The 26,952-nt window shown below is 40.6% G+C and overlaps 1 protein-coding gene across 1 annotated transcript in view; it reads left to right on the forward strand.

The window, feature by feature from the left end:
- The window catches only part of LOC128745264 (glutamate receptor-interacting protein 2), a 67,838-nt gene extending 42,695 nt beyond the window's left edge, over window positions 1–25,143 (forward strand). Inside the window, exons 2-9 of the mRNA XM_053842292.1 lie at window positions 9,000–9,125; window positions 14,650–14,847; window positions 15,126–15,316; window positions 15,381–15,673; window positions 15,735–15,901; window positions 23,081–23,891; window positions 23,952–24,966; window positions 25,036–25,143. Of these exons, the coding sequence (XP_053698267.1) occupies window positions 9,000–9,125; window positions 14,650–14,847; window positions 15,126–15,316; window positions 15,381–15,673; window positions 15,735–15,901; window positions 23,081–23,891; window positions 23,952–24,966; window positions 25,036–25,143 (2,909 nt within the window). The remainder of the gene's footprint in view (window positions 1–8,999; window positions 9,126–14,649; window positions 14,848–15,125; window positions 15,317–15,380; window positions 15,674–15,734; window positions 15,902–23,080; window positions 23,892–23,951; window positions 24,967–25,035) is intronic.
- Window positions 25,144–26,952: the final 1,809 nt, after the last annotated feature.

Below are 26,952 nucleotides of genomic sequence, written 5' to 3' on the forward strand. Positions count from 1 at the left end.
ATTGTTCAATTAACAACTACCGTAGAGATGGTTTAGTTACAATGAAACTTAATTTTACTGGAAGTGCATGAACCTTTTAGGGGGTGACATTGCGCAAAAAATTTGAAGCTAAGCTAAAAACCTAAACAGTGAACGTTAGTATGTTTATAAACAATACATATAAATATCAGTATAAAGTAGTTCATATGGGGCCGCCCATGAACTAAGTGGACTATCATGGGCAGGGGGTCGGTCAAAAACAACGCATCATACAAAAAGTATGAACGAAAATAACCCGGGGAGGTCTGAAATAACTAAAAATGAGTTCGTAGTCAATGGACAGCCTTTATATAGCCAGTAGCGTTCCTGGGGTTAACAAGGGGGAGATATATGAAGGCGTGTGTTCAAAGGGGGCATAGGGGAATTGTGTATAACGTGCCCCCCCTGGCCAATGTGCCCCCCCTTCGTTTTTCGCTAAACAAGCGAAATCAAAATGCAAAACCACCCAGAAACCATAGTATTTGATGGAACTAGCCTACTATGCAAGTATGACAGTTGTCACATGCTGTAAAAACAAAACAAAAATAAATTTGTTTTTGAGTAGCTTCCGATGTAACTTTTGGCGTCATTTCCATAAGCTATTTTCTTGTCAAAATCTGTAAATAACCGGTTGTTGCGATTCGATTGCATAAAGTGAACTTCAAGAAGACATCCCTGCAAAAAATAACGGTATGAAACGCTTGATTTGCTTTAGCATTTAATATTTTTTCTAATAAGTAAAAGCAGGCCAATATGCCCCACTTGCGGTGGTGCAATTTGCCCCTTTGCAAATGTGGCTATAAACATAGGTAAACAGATCTAAGTTGAAGCCAACTGCCATTTTTTAATTCAATTAGTATTGTAGAGCAACCGTGGTGGGAATAATTTATTACCAACGTCCACATTCTAGGTAATTCAACTACCCGGTACAAAACGCCACAGCTGCAGTATAATGTGCCCCATGCAGAAAAGAAAAAGTGCACCAGAAGGTGGAAACTAGGTTTATTTTACATAAAATAACGATATTTTGCAAAACAAAGGAAATAGTTTTACTTTCTACAAAATAGAGCTGGTCTGTCACTGGTAGAAATACTCAAATTACCGCATTGGGCATATTATACCGCATGTGGGGCATTTTACCCCGCGCAGACGAGAAACACAACATTTAGGTGCTTTTATTAAATAATTCCTAGCATGTTTATTCCACAATACTAAATGAAATAAACAATTGCAATTGGTTGTCAGCTTAAATACCAACATATACACGTAGTTGTAACGTTAATTTGGGGAAGTATAACGGAGATATATCCATTTATTCTTAGGGGGGGCACATTATACACATTTCCCCTACCTATTTGATCATTTAACAAAAGTAACCATTACTTCGTTCGAGAACCCGCGGCCGCAGAACATGTAGCCCATCCCACCCCCCTCCCACGTCCTTAAAACTGGCAGTTTATACACGGTATAATAGGGGAAATGTGTATAATGTGCCCCCCCTAAGAATAAATGGTTATATCTCCGTTATACTTCCCCAAATTAACGTTACAACTACGTGTATATGTTGGTGTTTAAGCTGACAACCAATTGCAATTGTTTATTTCATTTAGTATTGTGGAATAAACATGCTAGGAATTATTTAATAAAAGCACCTAAATGTTGTGTTTCTCGTCTGCGCGGGGTAAAATGCCCCACCTGCGGTATAATATGCCCAATACGGTAATTTGAGTATTTCTACCAGTGACAGACCAACTCTATTTTGTAGAAAGTAAAACTATTTCCTTTGTTTTGCAAAATATCGTTATTTTATGTAAAATAAACCTAGTTTCGGCCTTCTGGTGCACTTTTTCTTTTCTGCATGGGGCACATTATACTGCAGCTGTGGCGTTTTGTACCGGGTAGTTGAATTACCTAGAATTTGGACGTTGGTAACAAATTATTCCCACCACGGTTGCTCTACAATACTAATTGAATTAAATAATGGCACTTGGCTTCAACTTAGATCTGTTTACCTATGTTTATAGCCACATTTGCAAGGGGGGCAAATTGCACCACCGCAAGTGGGGCATTTTGGCCTGCTTTTACTTATTTGAAAAAATATTAAATGCTAAAGCAAATCAAGCGTTTCATACCGTTATTTTTGGCAGGGATGTCTTTTTGAAGTTCACTTTACGCAATCGAATCGCAACAACTGGTTATTTCCAGATTTTGACAAGAAAATAGCTTATGGAAATGACGCCAAAAGTTACATCGGAAGCTGCTCAAAAACAAATTTATTTTTGTTTTGTGTTTACAGCATGTGACAACTGTCATACTTGCATAGTAGGCTAGTTCCATCAAATACTATGGTTTCTGGGTGGTTTTGCATTTTGATTTCGCTTGTTTAGCGAAAAACGAAGGGGGGGGGCACATTGGCCAGGGGGGGCACGTTATACACATTTCCCCTATATTCGTCTTATATTAGAGTGTTTATTCAAAGCATCTGAAATTTCCAGAGAAAAAGTAAAAATTAGTTTAGATTATTTAGCAGACCTATGCTCCAAAATGGATGACGCAATCTAATCTGTCAAAATATTGAGGTCAATAGTGAAGAATGTGAGTGTACTGGTGTATACTGACGTATTTTTGTTGGGTATGTGAAATCCACAAATTGGATCGATCATTATGGCTTGGCACAATCTCACCAAAGGGAAGCACGAAAAGTACAAAGTTTCGAAAAATATTATTTTCGGAATCAAAACTTATCCAACGCATAATAACCTTTCAATACATTGTAAATGATTAGTTTATATACCTTCAAAATAGCAAGTTGATGCGATTTCTTGTTTGGGTTGGTTTTTGGGGGACATTTTTTACAAGCGTTATTTCCGAGTATTTTTGATCACGAACTTTGAAACCCTGTTTAGGCTAAATAGTTTGCTAATATTATCTGTGTTCCATTCTAAGTTATGAATAAATATGTTATGTTCATGATCATTTTGAATTTGGGTCACCAGTTTCTATAGATATAATAAATTTTCACAAACAAACATCTTTGTGTTTTGGCCCAATCTCACCCCCGTGGCACAATCTCACCCCGGATGGCGGTACTAAGATCATTGAGTGGTTGTATGGTTCCGCAGAAAATCGTGTCAGGTAGTTTTCACATTTTTACTTATAACTTTTAAACAAAAAGTCGGACCATGAAACAACTCAATAGTGATACACTAGACAATAGTACCTTTCAAACAAAAGTAAAATCGAACGAATCGGTTCAGCCATCTCCAAGAAACAGACGATTGAATATGAAGCGCACACACACACATACATACATACACACACGCTGACATTGCTCAGTTCGACGAACCCTATCGATTGGTATATGTGACTCGGCCCTCCGGGCCTCGGTTCAATTTCGTGTTTTTCCACCAGTTTCTAAACCTTTGTTATATAGTATAACAAAGGTAATATATAGTATAACAAAGGTTAAAATAGTAGCGGTGCTAATATGTAGCCTTGTCTTATACCATTAATAACCCTTAAAGGGTCGAACAAGACATCATTGCGCAACACCTTACACGCAGGGATGCCACATAAAATTCTATGTTTTTTGTTGGAAAAATCTGGCCATCTGTACAGCGAGGAAAAATATCTGAGCAAAAATCTGTCCAATGCAAAATAATGAGAGTGAAAGAGACGGAGAGTCATTTTGCTGACTATTTTCGTCTCTTTCACTCTCTTGTAAAAGCTCAAAAATCTGTTTAATCTGTGTAATTGGCGAAAAACGGTATTCTGTGGATACAGATTCTGTACAGGCGATTTCTTTCAAATATCTGTTAAACACAGTATAATATGTGCTTGTTTTTTTGTTTAGATTATAGTCACTTTAACCAGTTTTGGGTTATTCGTGACTTCTGCGTTGGTTCTGGTTGGGATTTGAACCCGTGTCCTCGGCGTGAGAGGCGTGAATGGTAACCACTACGCCGGCGGCACAGAATAATCTGTGCTTGTGGCAACCCTGCTTACACGAGAACGTTACATATTAAGCCATGAATTGATAGACCAGCCTATCTGACACTTATCAGAAAGTTGCGGTTTCTCATATATTTATTGTTGAAATGCTGATGCATCATCAGAGCTAACATGAATGAGCTAGCCTTGAGCATCTCGAGTGAAATGTAGTCTATCCTTGGTGCTCGCTTGTTTTTTAACGTTCTTGATTGCTACTTCAATTTCATTCAGCGGATTATAAGCGGACCAGGCTTTTGTTCGTCTCTGGTATTTGAAACATGACAGAGTTGTTCATCGTTAAAGCTGTTATGAAACCTAGTTGGCTACTTCTTTCTTTGCATTCATCCTGGCACCACTAAGGCGGTTGTCCGAAAAAGGTTCTTTTAACCATAGGATCTAGTTGGCGGATGTCGTAGCGACTGTGGCATCCCGGTATTTATACGTTATTAGAGGATTTTCCTGTAATGTGCAATGAGTGTTGTTTATACATTACTTAGGCAGTTGCCGGTAGCGTGTAACGGGACAGAGGGAAAGGGTCAGAGTGAGTTGACAGCTTTCCACGTTGAACGGGCGCGTCAGTTAATCAATCAGTCGTGAGGTCGTGAACAACCAGGATATCACATTGGCGATCTATTTAAAATTTTGGCGATTGCCAAATCTAACTTCAGATACGGATTGATTGAATCAACCGGAAATTCAACTGGACTTTAAACTTTTATTGTTGACAGATAGTATTTAGGTTTGTGAGCAGTTTGGCAATACTATTGAATGCTGGGTAGCGAATTTTTGGTCGCATTGGTAACATTTTATCCTATAATATCTAGCATTGAACAAATCGCACGTGTTCGATATGTTTAGTACACAATAAAATTAAATGGTAAAACAGTTTGTCCAATGCGTATTAATATTTTTTAATTACTTTCCTTTACCGTTCCTTCATCAATTGTAGAACCATGCTTGACCGTATTTCAAGGTCAAGACTAAAACACGAGGTTTGGCTAAATTCGTATTACAATTGAAACGGTGAAAAGAGCATGGCCAACATATATTAAGATTGAGTCGAGATGAGTCTAAGGCCTATGTTTTGGAAACGTTAAAACATTGGATTGGCAGAATATCTTGACCATTGACTTCAGGAAGGTAAGGTTAATAGACGCATAACATCAATGACAAGATATGGTGGATAGTGGGATTATTATGCGTGTCCTAACATAGATTTTAGCACAAGTAGTATTTTCTATTTTTGGTCATCACATTACAAAACGATTAGCGATTTTCTTGACAGGCTATGTATAAGAGTTAACGAATTTCAATATAACAAGCAAGAATAATTTGACGACTGCAGCAGCAATGTAAAGTATCTATGATTGACCTTATTTCTGGTATACCATATATTGAATTGTTCATTTTTCGCATGGGGAGGATGTGGCATCCTGGTATTTCTACCATATGAGAGAATTTACCTGTAATATGTGTTGTTTACACATTACTTAGGTGACCGGTAGCCTGTAACGAGACAGAGGAAAAGGGTCAGAGTGAGTTGACAGCTTCCCGCGTTAAATGGAGGGAGGTCAGTCAGTCTGTTGTGAGATGGTGAACCGTTAAATGGAGGGAGGTCAGTCAGTCTGTTGTGAGATGGTGAACAAGCAGCATTTCACAATGGCATCCAACTTACTTCTTCTGTCGGTGGACACGTGCGACGTGCGACGTCTATCTCGGATACTATCTGGCGACGTTTGTTCTTTCGCTTATTGGTTTCCACCTCACCAGTGTTCGCCAGTGTCTCACCAATGGAACTCGTTAAGCTCATGTTTTCATACGTTTTCATGCTAAACTGTGTGTGTTAGTATTTTCAATATTCCAGATTGATTCTTTCATCTTCCGTAACTTAAATGATTTTTTTTTCATGTGTGGACTCATTACTGCGACCAGTATAGTTGATCCATTGTAATATCGCCCCGGGTGTTTGCTGTATGACCTGCACTGCATTTCTTTTTGCTATAATCGCTATTGAGTGAGCGATATGCTTATTAAATTTTATGCGTGCTTGTGTGTATTGAGGTTTACCCTTCCTTCAAAGCTTGACCTACTTTACCCACTTATTCCTCGCTGTTAGTGCAGCGTCAGTGCCCAGTACGCGTAACATTGACAAACGGTAGCATTGGCTGTTAACATTGACCGAAGCTTCCGCGGCAGCGAAAGTTTTACCTTTCGGTGCGGTTTATTTCTCTGACAGTTTCAGGGGCAAGCACAAACGTTTGCACATGGAACATAACAAACATTGTACGTCGAACGTGCGATGGGAGTTAGCTTAGTACATGTGTGAGAGGTTTCGCGCGCCAACTGAAACTCTCATAGAACTTAAGTTCCGCTCTACTCTCTCTTTGTTTTTTCTCAGCAGCTGTTCTAGTACTTCTTACTACGAACAATTAAAAGCTGTTATAAATACGGGCGGCAACGCCACGAGGAGGAGAATTTTTAAGTGAAAAGTGCAGAAAGTTTATCCCCCGGTGGGGGCTAGATTCAGATTCAAAATGTAGGAGTTGAGTTGATTCAAAACGAGGGAAGAGATTCAGGCAAAATGTAGAAAGATAGTGATTTTAGTTTTAGTAATAAACTTCTACACACCCATCTTTTGCCTTTTTTTCGACATAACGTACCGTTTAAGCTACACTAGTACTATCCCATATTATAGCCGCCCCTGGCGAGGACTTATTCGTACCTCTGAGCAGTACACTTAAACTATAGGAGCGACATTTGCACTGTCAAGAGGCTTCAGAGGGTAAATATAGAATTCAGCATGAAGGAAGGGTAAATACTAACTTAAATGATTAAAATAAATGTATTCAAAATAAATAAAGTGAACGGGAACCAATTTTCGTATTCAACCCCTCATTCTGAAACAGACGCTATTTCAGCCGCCCCAAACCTAACACTAACAGACCCTTGAAAACAACTGCGCCATTCGAGTCTGTCCATTTTTGGGTACGACAACCGGCGGCCGCATGAAAAAGAGGAGTTAATGGACAGAGTTGATAGATCTGCACATGATCATTCTTTACAGCCTCTTCGCAGTTTGCATACGAACAAAGTTTGCACCGCGATTGGTACCCGTTTGGGTTGGGATAAACATCGATAAGAGATTTGAACCTTCTTTATCGACGGACTTCTCGATAGATTACGGCGACCCCACTTGAACAGCCTTGAATTAGTGCCATACTGAACATATTAGTTCACCAGCCTAAGTAAGTCGTCTGGTTTAATTTTGACATGTTAAATCGCGAATTGTGAATTCTTTTCTAATTTATTAAAAATCAAGCCTTTTTGCATCACCGAAGAACATTACAAATATTGTAACATTGCATAAAAATGGTCGTTTTCAGAAAATTTCAACGGAGCGTGACTACAAAACTGCGAAAGCACAGCTATCTTACAGACAGCCCCCCTCAAGGAGTTATTACCGATGTAATAAAATCTCGCGGGCGTGAAATAATAATTCGAAATGAACTGCAGTCAGCTTTGTTTTGTAAACCATACGATACCGAATACAGCCAGCGGCCGCAAATTTGAGAACAGCTCACACTTAATCTCTCGGTTCAACCCTCCATAATTTCAGCAGCCAGAATTGTCGATGATGTATGTCTAAGCTGCAGCCATCATCATAAGCCAAGTCCGATAAATACTGCATCACGTGCAGTCAATTAGGCAGTCGCATGTTTTGTTGTTTGTTTTGGTTGTTTTTTTCGGAAAAAATGAATGCATCAGCCGTTGACATTACTGGAAATCTACGAATCAAATGGGGAAGCTAATAAAGAGCAACGTTTTCAGAAGGAACTAGGAATTATGATGATTGTTTCGAATTTCACCGCAATTAGGAGTGTCTTGCACTTTGTGGTATAAGCTGAATCCATGGTATTTATAGGTTCGAGAATGGAATGCTCTAGCACTTTTGAGCTAAAATATATATGAAATTGTGTTGGAACCCTTTAACCGTTCAAGGCCTGCACTTGGAGTTTGCACTAATTAGGCAAAACGCATAATCCCGTAGAACGTGTGAATCGGTTTCAGTGATTCATATATTCAGCGGCCCACAACGTAAGTGACGTTTCGTCAGACTTATGGTCTAGCATCGTTTGTTAGTCAAGATCGTATCGGTAGATTCCGCTGTCTGCGAACCAAATGTTTTCTGTGTACCTACTGTGCGATACTTACATTGTGAAACCAAAATAGAATTTGCCGCGGGTGAGTTATAAATTATTCAGATCTTTGACAGGTTTCATGTTTAATGCAGAGTAAAGTTAATGAATGTTTGTTTTGGTTTAGATCAACAGCTCATGGTGAGAATTTGAAAGTGCTTTTTAATTCCTGTAATAGTGGCAATAGTAATTACAGAAGGGGAATAAGCTGTTAGTTGGAAGTATAAACATACTCGTTGATATTGAGCTAGGAAAATTAAAACATCATAAATTCATAACATATGTTAGGACAGTTTTTTTGAATTAAAAAAATCTTTGGAAAATCTCTGTGTAAAAATCTGGCCGAAGAGACGCTATTTGCTTCTGTCAATTAGATTTTCAAGTAGAGATTAACAAAGAGAACATATTAATATAAACAGATAGATATTGATCGTATTTTGATTATTTTGAAAAACTTACTTTTACCAGTTCATATCATTTGTTGCCAAATTAAAAGCGTTTGGTTTTCAGTAATTACCGCGAACGGCGGCAGGTTTATTTTACAATCAAAATACCAGCACGTTCCTCGCCGATCGTGACAATTTCCAGAGTTGCACATTTGCTCGCCGTCCGAATTACACGCCTAGACAAATGTCGCACCAGCTACATTTGTTTTGAGCAGCTGTTAGTTTTGGTGTTCTACATGCACATTTCGGAAAGTCCGTGATTTATTTTCACCCTTCTGCTACCGCAAACCCGGTCAAATGTTAATGAACTACTTTTGCTAATGATGTTTTTCGTTTCCTCTAATTACAGCCATCGATCGCGCCATGAGTCCAGCACAATCCGAGGACTCCGGACTGGCGGCGGATCGCGGAACAACCTACGCCACCATTTCGATTCCACGCGATCAGGGCCAGCCGATGGGAATCATACTCGCAGGTAGGTAACTGGAGCAGTTTGTTGTGTTCCGATATCTAGTTCAATAGGATCTAAACTAACCTGTAAGAAATTAATATTCAACTCTAAGGCCAGTTGCGTTTTTTAGCTTGTTTACCTGGCTAATAATACCCATTTACTTAAACAGATCTAGCCAATCAAAAGTGGCACCCTGGAATTACGGGAAATTCCAAAAGCTTATCACATTTATCCCACCATTGATGAATGAATCCTTGCGGGGGGATGGGTTCATCATTAATCGCCACACACCCACAGGGCAACGAACGAACCTGCGACTTTAGTGCACACTGAATGTGCGACAGGAAGGGCATGCCATATATTTTCCTCCAAGATTTTGATACGTTTATAATAAATTTTTAACGATGCCATTAGTTTGAATTAAGACGCCCAACAACGGAATGGAATGCATTTTTGTTCTCACTCTGTGCGTGGTAAGCGAAATCCGTTGTCTTCACTTATGCAATGCGTCGACGTCGTCGTCGTCGTCGAAACCAACCGCAAGTTTATGTCCGATCGTAAAATTATTTCTCGACTCGGTTGCACCTTGTACGTTCAAGTTTTAATTCGACCGAATTGGATGGAATCGACCAGATGGTGCCATCTGTCGATTTGGCTCTTGTGGGAGATTATTAAGACATAAAGTCCGGATAATTGTGAAGTGTATGGCTGAGCCTGAAGGCGGTTGTCATAGGCACGTTCTTCGGGATTACTTAAATTGGTCTTCAGATCTTTAAAATTGTACTTTTAAATTAGATTTTTAGAATTGTTGTTTTGTGGCTTGTAAATAAAAGTAGTTCGATGATGCCTTTAGTCATTCCTGCCGTTTGCCTTCGAAGTAGGGTACGTACTGCTCTAACAATTACACAGTTGCCCAAATAGGTCTTGTAAATACACTTGTCATATTCAGTGAGTCTGTGAAATTAGACCAAGTAAATGTATTATAACATAGAAATTGACCAAAAATTTTATGCACACAACACAACACAACACAACACAACACAACACAACACAACACAACACAACACAACACAACACAACACAACACAACACAACACAACACAACACAACACAACACAACACAACACAACACAACACAACACAACACAACACAACACAACACAACACAACACAACACAACACAACACAACACAACACAACACAACACAACACAACACAACACAACACAACACAACACAACACAACACAACACAACACAACACAACACAACACAACACAACACAACACAACACAACACAACACAACACAACACAACACAACACAACACAACACAACACAACACAACACAACACAACACAACACAACACAACACAACACAACACAACACAACACAACACAACACAACACAACACAACACAACACAACACAACACAACACAACACAACACAACACAACACAACACAACACAACACAACACAACACAACACAACACAACGCAACACAACACAACACAACACAACACAACACAACACAACACAACACAACACAACACAACACAACACAACACAACACAACACAACACAACACAACACAACACAACACAACACAACACAACACAACACAACACAACACAACACAACACAACACAACACAACACAACACAACACAACACAACACAACACAACACAACACAACACAACACAACACAACACAACACAACACAACACAACACAACACAACACAACACAACACAACACAACACAACACAACACAACACAACACAACACAACACAACACAACACAACACAACACAACACAACACAACACAACACAACACAACACAACACAACACAACACAACACAACACAACACAACACAACACAACACAACACAACACAACACAACACAACACAACACAACACAACACAACACAACACAACACAACACAACACATGTTACATGTTACGTGGAAAGCTGTGTTCTAAGTCATGGAAATATTACAAATTTTTCTTTTATATACTAATATATCAATTCTGTTACAAAACTATTCCACGGCCGTGCAAAATTTCGTAAAACACTTTTTCCCGGTAATTATTGAGAAAATTCGCTTATATTTTCATCGTAAGCTTTTTGTTCTGCGTTACTTGGTTCGAGAGTAATACTTATTTTACTTTCTCGGTGACAATCTGATTATCGAATCCTTGACGAATTTAGGAGCCGTTTCCACATTTCTCTGTCTTAGGCTGCCGCTTTCCAGTCACCCCAAACACCCGCTGCTCTACCATTCGCGTTAACAGCGCTCATCCAACGGGTACGGGGTCTGCCTCCAAACCGTCGACCTCTATCGGGTTCTCTGCTAAATATTGTTTATGCTGGTCTCTCATCCGGCATCCTTGCTACGTGGCCAGCCCACTGTTGCCTGCCGTGTTTTAGTCGCTTCATAATATCCGCATCTTTGTATACTTGGTATACTTTATGATTCATGTGCCTGTGTCACACTCCTTCGTGTAATTTGTCACCAAGAATTGATCGAAGGATCTTACGCTCAAAAACGCCAAGAACTCGTCGGTCGCTCTCTTTCAACGTTCACGCTTCGTGGCCGTAGAGTACCACCGGAAGAATTAGTGTCTTATAGAGCGCGAGTTGCAGGCTACGGGACCTCAGCTGGCAACGTGATCCGTAAAAGGCCCTGTTGGCAGCCGCTCTCCGCCTTTTTACTTTATCGTTGTCACATATCACTAACGAAACAAGGTAAACAAATTCGTTGACCATTTCAAAAGTATCTCCGTCTATTACCACCGCAGTTCCAACACCCGAAGGGCTACCACGCTTTCTATCAGCCACCATATACTTTATTTTGGTAGAATTTATGATACGCCCTATCTTCGCAGCTTCCTCCTTAAGATTCGTGTATGGTTCTTCCACAGCTCTACGGTTAACACCGATGGTATCGATGTCATCTGCCAACGCTAGGAGCAAATGAGATTTCGTGATGATGGTACCGCTTCTCTGCACGCCTGCCCTTCGAATAGCACCAGTCACCTTCCAATGCAATGTTGAAAAGCAAATTCGATAGTTCGTCACCTTGCTTCAAACCATCTAACGTTACAAACGAATCCGATGTCTCACTCACGCTTGATTTTGAACCATCAAGGGTAGCTCGTATCAGCCTACTCAGTTTTGTTGAAAAGCCATGTTCAAGCATAATCTGCCACAGCTCATTTCGTTTCACTGAATCGTACGTCGCCTTAAAGCCTATAAACAGATGGTGAGTCTGAAAGTTGAATTCTCGGAATTTATCGAGGAACCAGCTGAACATTAGGTCCGTCGTGAAGCGTCCTTCTCGAAAACCGCACAGGTTCTCGCCAACAAAGGTTTCCTGCAACAGCCTCAGTCTGAGAAAGAGGATGTGGCAGAGAATTTTGCTTGTAGAATTACCATGATTTTTGGGGATAATAGGGCAAAATGGACCACTTCCCGAAGTCTGCGCAGGATCAAACCATTACCAATCGATTTCCTACATTTTTACATAGGAATAGGTACCTTGTAAGATTCCAATCCGGCGGCTTCTAATTCTTGGGATTACGAAAAATCCGAAAAATTGACCAAGCTTTTGCCTGGTGAGACGGTGCATAATATTGTTGGAAGCAGCATGGTGTATTCTAGTAGTGTTTTTGTCGATGGGAAGCAAATGGTTCAAAATATTATCGATGTAAAATTTAGTGTTGATTATAACACCAGGTTCAATAAACAGCTCAAATTTTTGGAGGAACATCCCCATACCAACGCCTTGGAAATATTCTGGAACTTTTGAACAGTAGGTTTGTCCCGAGGAATACCAGAAAGCTATGCAGCACAGCATATCCGATCATTTTGTTGGTTTCAGTGATCCTGTAGTAGGAACATTTTTTCGTCCGAAAACAGAATTTCACATTCACCGTGCCGCTTGAGTAGCTGCTGACATCTTTCGGTTCTTGTCACTTTCTGCTTTTCCGTTAAAGTGTACACACGTCGTTTTTTGTATGAAATAAATCGAAGATCGTCTTTCAAAATATTCTTCATAATTGACTGGAAAATTCCCAGTTTCTTAGCCATCTTACGTCCAGACTCACCTGGCGTTCGTCGAATTCGCTCACTTACTTGTTTGATGGCTTCCGGTGTCCTTAAAGTGCATTTATAGCCGCGTTTGGGGAATATATTCCGTAAACCGGTTTCCTTGTATCGCTTGGTGGTACGAAAGACGAATCTTTCGTTTATTACGAGTGCTTCAACTTCTTTAGAATTCACACGGTCGAAAAATTTTCAAAAACAGACTTATCACAAGTTCCCTTTTTTGCGTCCATGATTACCACGATTCTTAAACGAATAAAAATTCAAAACAAACTTGCAAGCTGTGTTGACGTTAGAATACACTTTAAACGAAAAATATGCAGACATTTCTGTGGGTTATTTAATTAAACACGTCCAAAAAACACTGACAGTTACTCGCTCTGTATATCAGAGCTGCCACAAATACAGATATTTGTGCATACATAAATTTGGGACCCATCAATTATTTCAGTTGCTGTGATTTCTGGCTCTACTAATGTTCCTGAATTTTAAAGTAGTCCATAAACTATTTATGTTATTTAAAAGATTAGATCGAGAAAATTAAATACTCCGGAGAAAACGGTAGGGTCCCAAATTTATGCATGCACAAATATCTGTATTTATGGCAGCTCTGCTGTATATTACTAAACTGAAAACAAAAGACGGTAGGAAACAAGTTTTTCTCGCTTTTGAACCGCAGTCAGTGGGATGGAGTGAGTTTCAAATTGAAGTTTGAACAAGGTTGAAGGCACTTGAAGGCCTTTTAAAAAAGATTTTCAACGAGCCTTGTTGTGGATCGTTTTCTGTTTTGGAATTATTTGTAGCCTTGAAAAGCGTTTTTAATAATTAGACGCATACACTACGCTAAATATACATACAGAAACTCAGCTGCCATAAAATTAATTTATATCGATTAATTATTTTGATTTTTTTCTGTCCAAAAACTTTAGGTGGTTGACAGGCTTGGCACGCTCATTTCGCTACGATTTTGTTTTTTTGCTTACTGTACCTCAACCAAGCAGAATTTGAAAACGTGATGTATAGGGCATTTGTAGAATTAGTTTTTATCTGTAATAGGGCTAAAATAAGCATTGCTATATCTTTTGTATTTACGGCACTCTAAGACTGCTACCAACCAACGGCATTGCAGCCCTATAGCGCCGTAAACTCAAAACATAAAACATTACTTTTTTTAGCAGTACAATAGACAATCACATGCACTACAAAAGTCCTAGTTCCTAATACACTACTTTTTCAAATTTTGCTTGGCTGAAGTGCAGTAATTAAAAGAGTAAAATCGAAGCGAAAAGACCGTTCCAATCCTGGTGATTTATAGTGATCTATTAATTCAATGATTTAATATTAACCGATTAGAGTTTGTTATTTAATGGTTTATATGGTTAAATTATTGAGACGTCACCAACTAAACTTATTTTCTCTCTCTTTTTCCCCACTACAGAACGATCGGACCTTTCCTATCCGCCGGTGGTCGAATCGATCAACGGACCGGCAGCGGACTTGCTGGCACCGGGCGATCGGATACACCAGATCGATGGCATTTCGACGATTGGATTGACCAATCAGCATTTGTTCAGCATTCTGGCGCACGGCGACGGGCCGGCCGTGATCGAGATCGAGTACTCATTTCCGGAGTATAGTAAGTTCTCGTTTGATTGAGCATTTTTTTTCCAGCGAACGCTGCTGCAACAAGATGGAGTGTCAAACGACGCCAGAATGGGACATTATTTTTCCACAAATCTCCACCATAAACTAACTGTCTAAACATTCTCCTCCATCTAATTCTATTTTTCGACTTAATTTATGACCTCCATCGCTGTTGCGAACCCGTCGTCTTAATTCGCTAGCGGGCGTAGGACGCGCCGTCCACCTCGCATCGCTTCGCATGATAAATGACGGTTTTAATCGTTGTTACAGTTTCACAAAACAGCCTGTGCGTGACCACTAAACTGGCGCAGATCACAGTGGAACGGGAAAACGGTTGCCTGGGGCTGACGCTACGTGGCGGCGGTGAATATCCGCTGGTCGTGACAAACGTACGAATGCACGGTCCGGTGTTCAAAACCGGTCAAATTAAACCTGGAGATCGGGTGCTGCGTGTGGATAATGTAATAAAATGTTGTTAAAATTGACAATTAAGAGCCAATTTTAAGGGTGTGCTTTCCATTTTAGATTTCCCTTGTCAACAAAACCCTTTCCGAGGCGCAGCACATTCTCAAAAGTGGCCACATGTCCGGTTATACAAACCTGACCATCGAGTATGATGTATCGGTGATGCAAAGCGTGGAATTCAGTATGGGACCACTGCTGCTGGAAATTGAGCGACCTATGAACGAAAAACTAGGACTGATCTTGAGTAATTACTCCAGTGCCGTGAATCAGAGTGAAATCTATCATAAGCTGGATGAGGTACAGCCGGCCGGGATCTACATCGCAAGCATCTTGCCAGCCAGCATTGCGGATCGGTAAGTTAGATTTCATGCCTTGAGATTGTACTGCGATTGATTGACGTTTCAATTCGCGCAGTTGTGGTGCACTTTCCGTTGGCGATCAGATTCTATCCGTTGATGAAACCATAGTGGAAAATAGTGCTTACTCACCCGAGGAAGTGACTTCCTTGCTGGATGCCAACTGTCCTAAGGGCTATACCCAACTACAAATTTTACCTGCGCATACACTCATTCGGAGAAGAGGTTAGTATAACATATTTGGATAATAATCGTGACAAACTTCCTAGCTCAAAACCGACGATCAACATCAAGCTAGCGTATGATTCATCACCGAGCGACACCCGTCGACGCGATCTTCGTCGCCACTTAAATCACTTTGCGTTTTTCTTTACGGTTGTGGACTGTCGTAATTTTTTTTTCTTCATCCCGTAGCATTTTCAATTTGCTTCCACTCCGTTGACTTCCTGTTTGCGGCGTTCAGATTTTCCCCCTGCAGCGTGTGGGAAAGATTTTCACTCAGTACTGAATTTATTACGGCACTTTTGCGGCCGCTTTTCTTTGCAGTAAATGTTGGTGGAATCACGGTTTGTGTAATACCTACTGTACTTGGTTTGATCTTTTTTTTCAGCCGCGAACAGTGTCACCCTGTCGGTGGATATTTTCCATTCGCGACGAAGATTTTACTCGACTCGGGAGGACGATTGTCGGAAATTAGTGGAGTGGTCCTGTAGGGCCATTGCCGTACGTTCGCCAGTAGGCAAGACGGTGATTCGTCTTGTGACATATTTCGTCGGGACTGTTGCGATCGTTTTTTTGTGTGTGGCTCAATAGCGCTTGATTCGTGACACATTTCATCATTCACTTTTCCACTTTTCGTTAGCTCCCGGTATTGCTTGCGCTTGGCTATCGTGGTTTCAAGCTGTGTATAGATGACACAAGATCTTCAGCACTCTTGGCTCTTGGCAATATTCTTTCATCGTTTTTTTTTGTTGCCTTGGGAGAAGGGCACTTTTAGAGAGACTCGGAGTCAAAACATGTGTGAGTCGTTTGAGATTGGAAGAGACTTTTCCAGCACGCGTCCAAATTAATTAGTTCTAAAATATGTCATCCGTCGTTGGAATATTTTCCTCCTATGAACACGGCAAGTGGTGCGTTGAATATTTAGTTTATATTGATGTAAGAGATTTAAAGTGAGTCAACCATTGCGGTATTGCTACTTTTATGTACAAATGTCTGTGGTTGAGTAATAAAAGATGGTCACTATCCGTTTATGTTTGTTTATATTTTGGTACTCTGCAATAATTAGTTTTATCTTTATGCTCTTTAAAATTAATGCTGTCTGTAAAACCTATAAAGCATGTTCTTATATATATTATTTATTCTTTTACTTTGAGCTAACTTTATTTCTTTAAAAACGTAACTTTAATTCCTTAAAAAATTAAATTTTTATAATGATAGCTTTTTGCGATTAACGTAGGGGTAGAAGAAAGTTATGAAACAAAGATGTTGATAGGATGCAGCAGAATGGGACCAGGTGTGAAGGGGAAGGAGCAGAAAATTGGATAAGGGAGGGTCATTAAAGCAACGCTCAAGAAATAGTGTACCGCTCCTTTTTACCCTGTATAGTTTTCAACTGTAAAGACTGTTCGTTCTGCGACTCTATACACCATTCTCTTGCACGCCGCCAAAGATAGTGCTTAACAACCGCCGTTCGAAAATTACGAGTGTATGCAGGTCCTCCCCAAGCAACCAAAAGTTGGAATTTCACTTAGGGAACGAACTTGGTAGTTCATATTTGGTTGAAATTTAGTTCCGCAGAACTTTCTTGCTGAACAACCAGACACTACATTTGTAGACCGTACTTCATTCTCTATAAAGTACCGTTAATATCTGTAGCAACTTGAAAGTTCAACATGCAACTTGAAAGTAATTTAGAGTTTGTCGAAGAGTGTCTAAGGAAGGCTAATAAGCTTTATGTCTATGGATCTATACCTTGCTAAGCAACTTTACCTGTAATTAACCGAACTTCAGAGTTGTCTTAGGTTCGCTGCATAGAGCGCTAAGCAGCTTCTAAAGAAACTTTGTCAGAAATTTATAAAATAGCACTTTAAGTTCTACTCTTATACTTTTCTGTTTTCTACCTCCGCCTTCTCTTAACTTATGTAAAGTCGGTTTATGCGATTAAGATAGCCCATATAAAAAAACTCTAACCAACACATACCGCTTCTGGATTTGAACTCGAGCGTTCCGCGTTGTAAGCCTATCCTGATGCATTGCGCTATCTTTGATGCTGCTGGTGACTTGAATTTTGCCGATGAGTTGTTCTTGAGTGTAAGTTCGTTTCGGGGCTGTGGTAAATGAGAAATTAGCATATCGAGTAAAATCGATGCAAATCGCATATTCCAGCAACGGAGCAGTGGTAGCATTTCGATTGCCGCTCGTCTTATGACACCTTCAAGCGTAATGTTGAATAGCAGACAAGAAGGACCATCTCCTTGTCGAAGTCTCTTGGGAGATTCGAATGGGTCCGATAATCGATCCGTGATTTACACTATCATATGCAGCTTTGAAATCAATGAACAGGCGATACGTGGGGACTCGGAACTCGTGGCGCTTCTCCATGAAACCTGATAACTTCCCACGATTCTACTGGTTATTCTACAGTATTCGACAGTCGATGGAAGATGACTTGGGAAAGCACTTTGTAGGTGATATTCAGCATATTGATCGCTCGGTAGCTCTCACAATCCAACTTATCACCTTTCTTGAGATAGGGCAGAGAACTCCGTCTTTCCACTCCTCCTGCAGTCGTTCCGTGCCCAAGTTTTGACAATCGATTGATGCCAACAGTTGGTTGACTTGTTCGGGCCCATTTTGATAAGTTCCACTCCAATGCTATGCTTTCCTGCTGCTTTGTTGATCTTCAGCCGCTGGATGGCTTCTTTAACTTCAGTTATCGATGGACGAGATATATCTCCGTTGCTTGCTGCACCAGTGAAGTCATTCTATGCTTCACGATATTGCCACTCAGCAGGGTTCGAGTACTGATTCGAGTATTGAGTATAAACCCGTACAAATATAAAAACTGTTGGGTGTTAAACCCTACGAATATAAGCTTCACAACATGCAGACCAGAGGGTGTCAGTGGGCAAGCAAAATGTGTATGACGATGTTTTTAAAGAATTTTCTTCTGTGTGTTATGTCAGTTCGTCAGTCTCTGGACGTTGAGCAAAAGCAGAATATCAAGAGCAAACTAAAAAGCAAAGGGCTTTGAGGAACTTTAGTATGTAGGCTGCATGGTTCAATCACTTGATTTTATATTACTTTCCTGTCAAACTGAACGTTTATATCCTCGTACATAGATCACCATATCACGGTGTTCAAAATACCGTTATTAAAAATAAAATAGGCCATTATAACTAAAAATGCCAGTTGGTTTGAACTGCCATCCTACACTTCAGAGCCAATTTTTAAAAAAATCGATCGACGAATTTTTGAGTTATGTCCTTTTGAAGTGTTAAAGGGCAGATTGCTCATATAAAGTAAATAAAAATCTTTAAAGACACTTCCAAAATGAATGTAAATCACAGCCGGTATTGATCTTTTAGGCAACACATAACCATTGGCGACCATTTCAAGAGTTTTACGCTGTATTGGGACTAACCGGAAATGTTCCGGAATAAGTTATCGCTATGGTAATTGGCCAGTATCGAACATGAACAATGAATTATCATGCGACACCTCAAATTACGACAGAATTTAATAACTTGATCAATCAAAGTCAGATCAACTACCTAACGCCACGTTGGTTATATCTGGACAAGTTCTGGGGGCTTCCGGGAACACCCAGACAAGTGTCCAGTTTCGTCCATGAACAAAAACTTATCGTGCGACACCTTAAATCACACTAGAATTCAATAACTAAATCAATGGAAGCCAAATCTGCCATCTACGGTCAGTATTGTCATATCTGGACGTGTTTGGGGTCTCCAGGCACCCTTAGGGAAGTCAATAACACAATTCGGTACTTTGTTAAATAATAAAGACATGTTCGGAATTGGCCATTGCGGTTCTAGGTACTCAATTTGGCTTACTTGGATCTATTTTAAAAGTTTTAGTGTGATTTAAGGTATCAAATGGTCAGTTTTTGTTCATGTTCGAAACTTTCTTAGGGGTTTCCGGAGTCTCCTAAACATGTCCAAATATGACCAAACTTGACCCTAGATAGCAGATTTGGCTTCCATTGAACTAGTTATTGAATTCTAGTGTGATTTAAGGTGTCGCATCATAAGTTTATGTTCATGGACGAAACGGCCACTTACTTTAAATCCAAATCCATGTCCAAACCTCAGGAAACCCCAAGTCCAAGTTCAGTCGAATTTCAAGTCAAAGTTTAGCCCCTAAGCCCAAAATACGCTCACTCCAGCCCAGTTCAATTTCAAGTCAAAGTCCAAGTCCAATTCCAAGTCCAAATCCCAGTCCAAGTTCAAGTACAAACGCCCAAGTCCAAGTCCAAATTCAAGTCAGGGTCCAAGTACACGTCCAAGTAAAAGTCCAAGTCCAAGTACAAAAGTCCAAGTCCAAGTCCAAGACCAAACCCAAGTCCCAGTCCCAAGTCCCAGTCCCAGTCCAAGTCCAAGTCCAAGTCCAAGTCCAAGTCCAAGTCCAAGTCCAAGTCCAAGTCCAAGTCCAAGTCCAAGTCCAAGTCCAAGTCCAAGTCCAAGTCCAAGTCCACGTCCAAGTCCAAGTCCAAGTCCAAGTCCAAGTCCAAGTCCAAGTCCAAGTCCAAGTCCAAGTCCAAGTCCAAGTCCAAGTCCAAGTCCAAGTCCAAGTCCAAGTCCTAGTCCAAGTCCAAGTCCAAGTCCTAGTCCAAGTCCAAGTCCAAGTCCAAGTCCAAGTCCAAGTCCAGAAGTCCAAGTCCAAGTCCAAGTCCAAGTCCAAGTCCAAGTCCAAGTCCAAGTCCAAGTCCAAGTCCAAGTCCAAGTCCAAGTCCAAGTCCAAGTCCAAGTCCAAGTCCAAGTCCAAGTCCAAGTCCAAGTCCAAGTCCAAGTCCAAGTTCAAGTTCAAGTTCAAGTCCAAGTCCAAGTCCAAGTCCAAGTCCAAGTCCAAGTCCAAGTCCAAGTCCAAGTCCGAGTCTAAGTCCAAGTCCAAGTCCAAGTCCAAAAGTCCAAGTCCAAGTCCAAAAGTCCAAGTCCAAGTCCAAAAATTCAAGTCCAAGTCCAAGTCCAAGTCCAAGTCCAAGTCCAAGTCCAAGCCCAAGCCCAAGTCCAAGTCCAAGTCCAAGTCCAAGTCCAAGTCCAAGTCCAAGCCCAAGCCCAAGTCCAAGTCCAAGTCCAAGTCCAAAAGACCAAGTAAAAGTTCAAGTCCAAGTTCAATTCCATGTTCGAAAGTTCAAGTCCAAATCCCAGAAAACTCCAAGTCCAAAATCAAGCCCAAGTCCAAGTCCAAAAGACCAAGTAAAAGTTCAAGTCCAAGTTCAATTCCATGTTCGAAAGTTCAAGTCCAAATCCCAGAAAACTCCAAGTCTAAAATCAAGCCCAAGTCCAAGTATAAGTCCAAATCTAAGTTTAAATCTAAATCCAAGCTCAAGCCCAAGCCCAAGTTCGAGCATAAGGCCTGACAGGTTCAAGCCCAAGATTAAAATTACAAATAATTTAATCAAATTAGCTTATCCTCATCCATCTTCAGCTTTCAAGCCATAATGTTTTTTATCTACGCTCCGGATTTGGATCTTTGTGTATTTGGATTTACCGTCGATTGTTGCATTTATTTTATTTTATTGTCTTTCGTATAGGTAGCCTAATGAACCTGTTGCTTGATTTTTCCAATTCTCCCGATTATGGGCTGCCGCTCTCCAACTTCTTGAGCACCGTATACTCGCCGCCAGATCTCGCCAGATTGTTGCATGTTTTTATATTCAAGCTTTCGTCGATTATAACTACTCGACGCAAAACCAACTTTTTTGTAACGTTCGTCTTGTACGTGTGGTATATTCACAGGATTATTTTGCATTAGGTACTAGTCTTCACTGTGGAACTTCGGTAAACCCTCGTTTTCAAATTCTTTCTCTTGAGAAAAACACATCAAGTCAAAGTAGCGTCACTGAGTGTTGAAGAATTCAAAACACAGAGGCAAACAGGATGGAGCATAAATATCCTAATCGTCCATCAACAAGCGATGGCTTTTGGCAGGTTTTCTTGACGTAATGGAGTACCAATAGTTTCGACAAATACTCATTTGTCACCAATTTACAACATTTTCCGCGAGGTTTAAAACCCTAGAGCAAAAACATATGCGCGCACAATGTAAACAAAGTATTTTTTCGATTAAAGTGACTAGAAGTCAAAGATTTACATTCATTCAAAATTTTATTCTACTTATTATAAAATATTTATTTTATTTTTCCCACCATTTTACTGTTTGTCAGTTGATTTGTGAATAACTCAAATCTGCTAATTAGTGGTTTCGAATCAGTCGAATTACTCGATAGAATCGTGTCGAACTCGAATTCTATAATATCGGAGTAGACTAAGCATTCGAGCAATTCCTTTTTCTTTACCGTCGTCTCCAATAATCAATTTGTTCAATTTGCAGGAAATCTCATACTCATCTGTGTTTGGCGATTTTATTTAGTCATTTTCATTATTTTAGAAAGTAAGGGGTTAGTGGTGAATCAATTTAACGAAAGTGCTATAACATCTAACCAAAATGTTAGCTAAGCTAATTTGCCGCTGTCGCTCCTCCATAGAAAATGGGACTAGCGGTAGTAATCAGCTATTTAAAAATCGGAACGGCATTTTTTATTGCGAAGAGTTTGTTCCGTGCCGCACTCAAATACTTATGTATTCGGATGTGGTCGGATCATTGCAATTAGTGTCAAAAGTCGTTAGAATCGAAATCTGAAATAAACAAATAGTAATTTTACAAAAACTATAGTCGTTCATATCCCCCCAAAGATAAAATTGTATTATAGTCTGATTAAGGGATTACTTATCGCTCCTTATTGCCTCGGCAAATTTCATTGAAGAATCAAAAATAGCATGTTTAAGTCTTGAATTACAATATACTTGTTTCAAGCTATGAAGCTACTTCATTTGATACATTCAAAAGGAAAAAATCCATAAATCTTCTCTATTTCAAACCCTTTCCTTCCTGGTCTTCTGCTCTATAATTATCTCACCACGAATTTCAAACGTGTGTCACAAGTTGTTATGCTTCTCGTTAGGGTTCGGAAACTAGGAAAGGGAAAACACGGCTCATCGAATGCGAAAACCTGTGCGGGACGTTTATTATGAAAGGGGTTACCGGGTGTTGTAGGAGAGAGCACAACTTTACTACTTAACAGCTGTGCGTCGTTTTCGATTTCCACTCGCTGCAAGATACTGATCCTATTTTCCTATTTTTTCCACATTTTCCATATAGGCATTTCATGCTCCAGCCCAAAGTACGGTTTTAACACAGTTGACTCGCGTAAGAATCTGGCAGCCAACAAGAACCGTCGATTGGTACGCAAAAGTTCACTGCCACAGCCGGCTGAGAACGGAGGGACTCTACATCCGAACGTGGGCCTTTGCAAAGCGGAAACCATTCAGCTAGTGCTGGATTGCTCCCAGGGTTCGGGCATTTGTCTTGGGCCGAAGACACCCTGTGGTCGGGGTCACATCATCGCACAGGTCCTACCGGACTCGGTTGCCGAGCGTTCGGGCAGTCTACAGAAGGGTGACCGGATTTTGTCCGTCAACAAGATGTACAATTTGGATGCTGGTACGATTCGACAGTTGCTGGGAGATTTTGGCTCGAAGACGGCAGCGAATCACTATCACAATCAGCCTCAGACTGCCAATTGGGTCGAACTAGAGCTGGAATTCGACATGGCGGATAGTGTGATTCCGTCCAGTGGAGTGTTCAACATCAAGCTGATCAGACAAAATAAGTGTGGCTTGGGTATTACGGTAAATGGGAACAATCATGGTTCGTTTGTTATATCGGAAGTAAAGCCAGGTAGTGCCGCCCACCGGACTGGTTCTTTGAGGGCTGGGGATGTTCTGTTGGCCGTTGATAACCACCCTGTGCAGCATTATAACCTAGATCTGCTGTTGAAGGAGAGCAAAAACGAATATATTACACTGACGGTGAAACGAAACTCGCTGCCGGATTTTTTGTTCGATGCCCAGCAAAAGACCAATATACTGTACGGAAGCACGGAAGACAATGCCTACATCTATGGAACCAGGTTAGATTTTTCCTAACAATCGGAATACAACAGTGAAATTTTATGTGTAAATCATTTCAGATACAACGAATCTCCCTCGTTAAAATCTAACAACAACGTGGAATATTTTCAAATAGAGGACCATCTTCAGCATCAACAGCTGCGGAGGCCAATGTGGAACCAGCCTACACCGACATACGACGTTCTGCCGACTTCCAGTGGAAACAGCCAGATGACCCAGAGTACGGGAACCATCAAAGTAGTTCATCATTCGTCCCCTCTTCAGGGTCAGCTCTCCTGCAGCTCCGAGAACTTACCGCATCCTCCCATGCAGATGTTAAACGCTGAAGGGGATCTCGGTGAGGATCGCTACGATGACATTGTGCACTACAAAATGGCTTCCATGAACATCAATAGCAATAATTACGTAGGTTTGGGCAATTCCGCCGGTAGTGGCACACACGCTGGCATAGGCGGTGGTGGAGGTGGCGGCGGTGTCGCCGGCGAGCAGATTCAGCAGCTCATATTTAATGTGCGGTTAGAGCCGAAAGGAGGTCCACTGGGTATTACGTTGGCCGGGAGCGATGATCTGCAGAAGCCAATCAAAATCAGCGCTTTGACAGAGGGTGGAATCGCTCACCAGAATGGACAGTTGAAGGTAGGAGATTGCCTGTTGGCAATCAACGGTGAGACCATTTGCGGTGTACCATTGACCACAGCCACCAAGTTGTTGCACAAGTTTGAAAATGTAGTAGATTTGCAAATCTCGCGAACGGAACGTTCCGGTGGTCCGCATGTTGGACCGGGCATAGGCAGTAGTGGTGCTGGGGAAGCTCAGGCACAAGCACTTTATGCCAAGGTTCAGCGCAGACCTCGCAGCCCCTCCATTACGGATGCCCTGTCGACGAACTCGAGTTCCAGTTCTGGCAACTGTCGGACACTGCACGTGACCCTGTTCAAGGATCGCGTGTACGACGATTACGGCTTCTCTGTGTCGGATGGTCTGTACGAGAGAGGAGTTTACATAAACAGAATCCGATCAGGAGGTCCAGCAGATCTCGTCGGAATGTTGCGACCCTTCGACAGGATTGTACAGGTACGATTAATGGTTCGACGTATTGTCTATTATTATAACAATTGACATTTTTAATTTAAACTGTTTTAGGTTAACGGAACAAAAACTCAGGATTTCGACTGTTGTCTTACGGTGCCATTGATTGCGGCCGCCGGAGACAAAATCGATCTGGTTATACAGCGATCCCTGACGGAGTGACATTCACCGAACGGCAAGGCCTCCTCGGTGTGGAATGCGATCGTTGCGACGTACACAAACACTCTAAAAAGAAACAAAGCAAAAAGTGCCATTTCCAAACAATAATCACGTTGTTCCCGCGTAACCCGCGTGACTTAGTCTCATCACCAAAGTTTACACGTATTTAGGATAGTTCCTGCTAATATTTATCCTCAGCCTTGGAGGTTAATCGTTTTGCAATGTTTTTCCAACTTTTATTCATTTTCTCTTCATTCATACATTTCAACGTATTTATTTATTATATAACATTGATTCAATCTTCCTCGTTCAATAACAAGCAATAATATAGTAAGATTATACACGTCGTTCCGCACAATCTACTGAAGCAATTAGGACAATAATAATAATAATTAGCTAGTTGGAAATTTTCTCATCAAATACAAGTTTCGTATCCAAAGTTTAGTGCTCTCTTTGGAGTCATTACAAAAGCTCACAAATACAGAACCGTCTTTACAACTGAAAAAAAGTAAACCAGCATTTGTTTTTCCGACTTCCGAAAGCCTTGTCTAGCGGTTTTCTTCACACTAAGCACAACAGATCCGGTTTAATAGATTAACTTACATGCCTGTGGGAAGATTCCAGCCCGTAGTTTGTGTTCATTGCACTGCGAAATCCGTTCCGATTGACGTCAATCGAATCTTCCTGGAGGTGTGTCCTACTGTGCCCTTTGACTGAGTCGGCTAGAAATATACACCTAATCAACTGCTTTCCGCAGCACTAAAAATCGGTAGCTATAAAAGTGTATATTATAAACAATAAAAATATGTGTTGTTACTGCAACAGGCTAGGCGCCTTTGAAGCAGATTGCTGGACTTTGGTCGAATCGCTATTCGAAAGGCGGATCCATCTATAAGCGAAACTAGCCGGTTCTTGTGGGATGTTTGTCCCAAATGCAGTTCAATGGCAAAGTCCGAACCGATACAGTTGATGCCCCGCGAACTTCGCAATCGGTGAAGTGAGTTACGATGTGTATTGAATTGACAGGAAAATAATAAACAAGTTTTTTTTAACAACAAACTTATCACTGAAAATGAAAAATTACTCTGCTTGGTATTTATTAGAGGTACATATTTCATGGAATTTACAAGGCTGTGAAAAGTATTATCATTCATCACACATAGAAGAAAATCCTTTGAAAACCATGGTTCTACATATTTTACTTGCACATTAACATCCCCCGTTATGCTTGTTGCGGAATATTTGTAGGGGTACTGTAGGGTTTTTACAATTGTACGATTTTATACTGAAAACTCCAAACAGCACTCAAGCGAAAAGTGAGTAATTTTTGCATGGACGATGCAATTAAACGAGTGTCCCGTCTGTTTCTCTGTGGTATTATATCGACGTACTTTTCACAAGCATTGAAGTCTCCGTTCGCAATCATCCAGATCCGTAAAAAATGCGTACAACCATAATTCATTCTGTTGTTCTAAATGAGACATTTTTCATCTACTGCAGCTTGTTTAATTAGTGATTTGAAAGAAGTAATTGTAGTTTCAGGGGATGTTTTCCTTGGAAGATTATTTTAAGATGATAGTAAAACATCTGTTTTCATGAAAGCCTTACGAAACGAAGTGTCAATTAAAGTTTAATTCTCATAATCCCATGAATTGGATACAATGACTTAATCTGACTTGATTTTTCAATAAGTTCCATCTGCAAATGAGAGATTCTCTTCGCAGCTCCCCTCTCCCTCATTTGCAGATAGGACCATTTGAAAACTAGACGAGTAATGTTGAGTGAATTGCTCGTCAAGGGCTCCAAAACGCC

This window comes from Sabethes cyaneus, chromosome 1, assembly GCF_943734655.1.
Source record: "Sabethes cyaneus chromosome 1, idSabCyanKW18_F2, whole genome shotgun sequence".
In the NCBI taxonomy this organism is placed as follows: domain Eukaryota; kingdom Metazoa; phylum Arthropoda; class Insecta; order Diptera; family Culicidae; genus Sabethes; species Sabethes cyaneus.